General features: G+C 44.3%; 1 protein-coding gene across 1 annotated transcript; it reads left to right on the top strand.

The window, feature by feature from the left end:
• The first annotated feature begins 234 nt into the window (after positions 1-234).
• On the top strand, positions 235-1,908 carry LOC306839217 (uncharacterized protein). The gene has a single exon (XM_079367776.1). The coding sequence runs from the start codon at positions 358-360 to the stop codon at positions 1,195-1,197; it is 840 nt and encodes a 279-aa protein (XP_079223902.1). The 5' UTR covers positions 235-357; the 3' UTR covers positions 1,198-1,908.
• The last annotated feature ends 1,239 nt before the right edge of the window (positions 1,909-3,147 follow it).

Below are 3,147 nucleotides of genomic sequence, written 5' to 3'. Positions count from 1 at the left end.
TCGCTCTCTAACCTCTTATTGAAACACAGCGAGCTCATTTCAATGTAATATTGTGTTGCAGGGATTCATTCAGCATAGATTCTGGAGCAGCAATTCGTGTAAGAGTCGTGCGATAAAGTCTTCCTGAGCTGTTGTGATAGTAATGTGCCTCGTAATTCTAACGTTGGAGATATTTTAAGACTTTAACATGCTTACGGTGCACACGGGAGATGAGAGTTTATGTAGCGTGTGCAGAAACAAAGGTTCTTATGTAGTTTAAACATCTTTGTGAAGCCTCTTTATCTTTCTTCTTCTTTTTTTTTGAACGTGTTTTACTGGCAGAGACGGACGCATGGGCTTCACTGACCTCATGTTTCAATGGCTGATTTGGAACTGTTTTACTTTGACCACTCGGATCCCAGAGACACCTCCCTGTTTTTAAAGAATCAAAGTGTCCACGAGCTCAGCTGCAGCAGCAGCGGAGGAGGAGGAGGAGGAAAGTCGCTTCGTCCCGGCGGAGGAGACGCTTCAGCACCCTGGACAGAGACCCGGAAAGCCGCGTGGCTGGAGGGGGAAACGGAAACTGCCTTCACGTGCAAACAGCAACATGAGGAAGAAGAGGAGGAGGAGGAGGATGTCCTGCTGATTGAGACAAGTTCAGTAACCTGCAGACTGAGTCAGAGCTCCTCAAGTGAACTGTACGAGGAGGAGGAGGAGGAGGAGGAGGAGGAAGAGGAGGATGAGGAGGATGAGGAGGAGTACCCGGAACTTTACTTTTTGTCTGATGAAGACCTCTCCTCTGACGGCTCAGGGAAGTCTGTGGATTACGGTTTTATCATCGCAGTAACATGCCTGGTGACGGGCATCTCTCTGGTCGCCATCTCCTACACTGTGCCCCGGGAGGTGCGCGTGGACCCGGACAGCGTCTCCGCCCGGGAGATGGAGAGGCTGGAGAGGGAGAAAGCCCGGGTGGGAGCTCATCTGGACCGGTGTGTGATCGCGGGACTGTGTCTGCTGACCCTCGGGGGCGTGCTGCTCTCCACCTTGCTCATGATCTCCATGTGGAAGGGGGAGATGATGAGGAGGAAAGCCTTCGCCTATTCCAAACACGCAGCTAAGTTGTACGGCTCCATCAGTCTGAGAGCAGGATCCAGCCCCTCCCGGGAGTCCTGCTCGCATTTGTCAGCAGCTGATGAGGATTTAGAAGTGCTCAGCTGAATTTATAGACTGAGACAAGTACTTAAAAATCCAAACAGTCTCTCCCATAACACACGATGTGTGGGGGGATTAAATGCCTTTTTTTTTATTTCTGGAAGCAGAGTTTGACTTTTTTAAAGGGCAGGTTCACATTTTTTTCCAAGTGTGTTTAAATACATCTCTAACATGCCCTATAATGTATACTGGAAGATCAACTGCAAATACAGCATCAATGTAAGTGATTAGGGCCAACTTTAAAATCCTGTTTCTCTAGTAAACATTCAGAACGTGCTTATTCAAGGTTCCAGCATTTTGGATTGGGAACAGTTGTCATCAAAAACAGACCTGTTGATACCATATTGTATCTGCATGATGCTCCTTCGGTGAGCATTAAAAATATAATCCAGAAATATCAGTGAAGGAAACATTTGTTTGAAGGTTTTTCAGATAACAAAACTCTGCCCAACTCTTCTAGACAAGGTTTTTAAAGTTAGCACAGCAGGGGATGTTTTATTATAGATAGATAGATAGATAGATAGATAGATAGATAGATAGATAGATAGATAGATAGATAGATAGATAGATAGATAGATAGATAGATACTTTATTGATCCCGAGGGAAATTCAAGGCATCCAGTAGCAGTATACAGTCAGGCAGGACACAAGACATTAGTTACAATACACAGCAGCTGTCCCCCCTCCCCTCTGTATACAATAATCCCCCAACCAAGATTTAGCAGCCCCCCTATGTGACTAAGAGTAAAGGTTAAACCTGTGCAGTTAGCATTAGCATTAGACTTAAAACTTATGTAGCATAAATGTACATAACCTGTGAAGGAGAGAAAACGTGCTGATTAAAAGAGACCTGTAAACAGTTTAAGAGCCTTAGAAACAAAGTGCTTCATCGATGGCGAGGTAATAACAGAAATGCAGCATTCAGGAGAAAAAAAAGAAGCTGCCAGGAATGTCAGCTTGCCTTGCATTTATTGTACTGGCCAAAATGGCAGCTTGTGATATACAATTGGCAGAGCTTTTGAGTATTTCGGAGGGCCAGACTGACAAGCAGCCATCAGCTTAAGTTTGCCAGAACCTCAGATAGGGATTACTCATCCTTTATTTTGAGTCAGGGGCGTGTTCAGACTTTTTATTTCTACTTATCAGATCTCATTTTATGGAACACAAAGAGAGTCAGCGTGTAAATCGTCGAAGCTTTGTTCTTGGTGAGCCACAGACTCAAAAAGAAAATGTTCTTTCAAAGTCACAATTTAAAATCCTGTAAAAGTAAATGTGTGAGCGGACTTGTTGCACGCTGGCTAATTTATAAAAATACTTTTCTTGGCTTCAGTACCAAAACAGGTTCAAGCCTCCTGTTGCAACACAGCCTGAACAGCTGATTTGAACTCAAGTCCCGCCTTTAATGAGGCAACTAGCCAGTCATAGTTTGTCACCTGGGGTGGTCAATCAGATTGGAAGAGGGGCCCATGCGACCTCTGACCCCTCTCCTGGACACGCCCCTGTTTTGAGAATGAACGTGACATAAAAGAAAGTTTTCAGACTGTAACACAGTGGGGGTTAAAAAATAAAGTAATTCACACTTAATGCCAAGTACTACAACAGAAGTTCTGTTTTCACAGACGCTCACAGATGGTTTCAGGAAGTCTCTGTTTGCACATTAATCCTCATTCACTCCTTTTTTCTGAAAATAAAAGCTAATGCTTATTAAATATTGGAACACACTCAGTCTCAGATTTGACTGATTGTTCTTTCACACCATCTTATTTCACAAATGCACGACTCAGTTTCTGGAGTTGGCAACAAAAAGCAAACAAAGAATTGGTCGCTAACGGCAACCGCGGGTCACTTCGACTCTCCAACCTGATTGCATTGCATGTTGAAGCTCGGCTCAGATGTTTGATGGCTCTCCCAGCTGGGGGAAGATGCTATGTGTGTTTGTATTAAGCCTCGATTTGG

Source organism: Symphodus melops (genome assembly GCF_947650265.1).
Source record: "Symphodus melops genome assembly, chromosome: 18".
Lineage (NCBI taxonomy): Eukaryota > Metazoa > Chordata > Actinopteri > Labriformes > Labridae > Symphodus > Symphodus melops.
Note: the sequence above shows the minus strand (reverse complement) of the source record. Positions and strands in the feature narration are given on the sequence as shown.

What these genes read in the sequence shown, in the direction of transcription:
- LOC306839217 (XM_079367776.1), top strand. Translation starts at nt 358, where the DNA reads ATGGCTGATTTGGAACTGTTTTACTTTGACCACTCGGATCCCAGAGAC.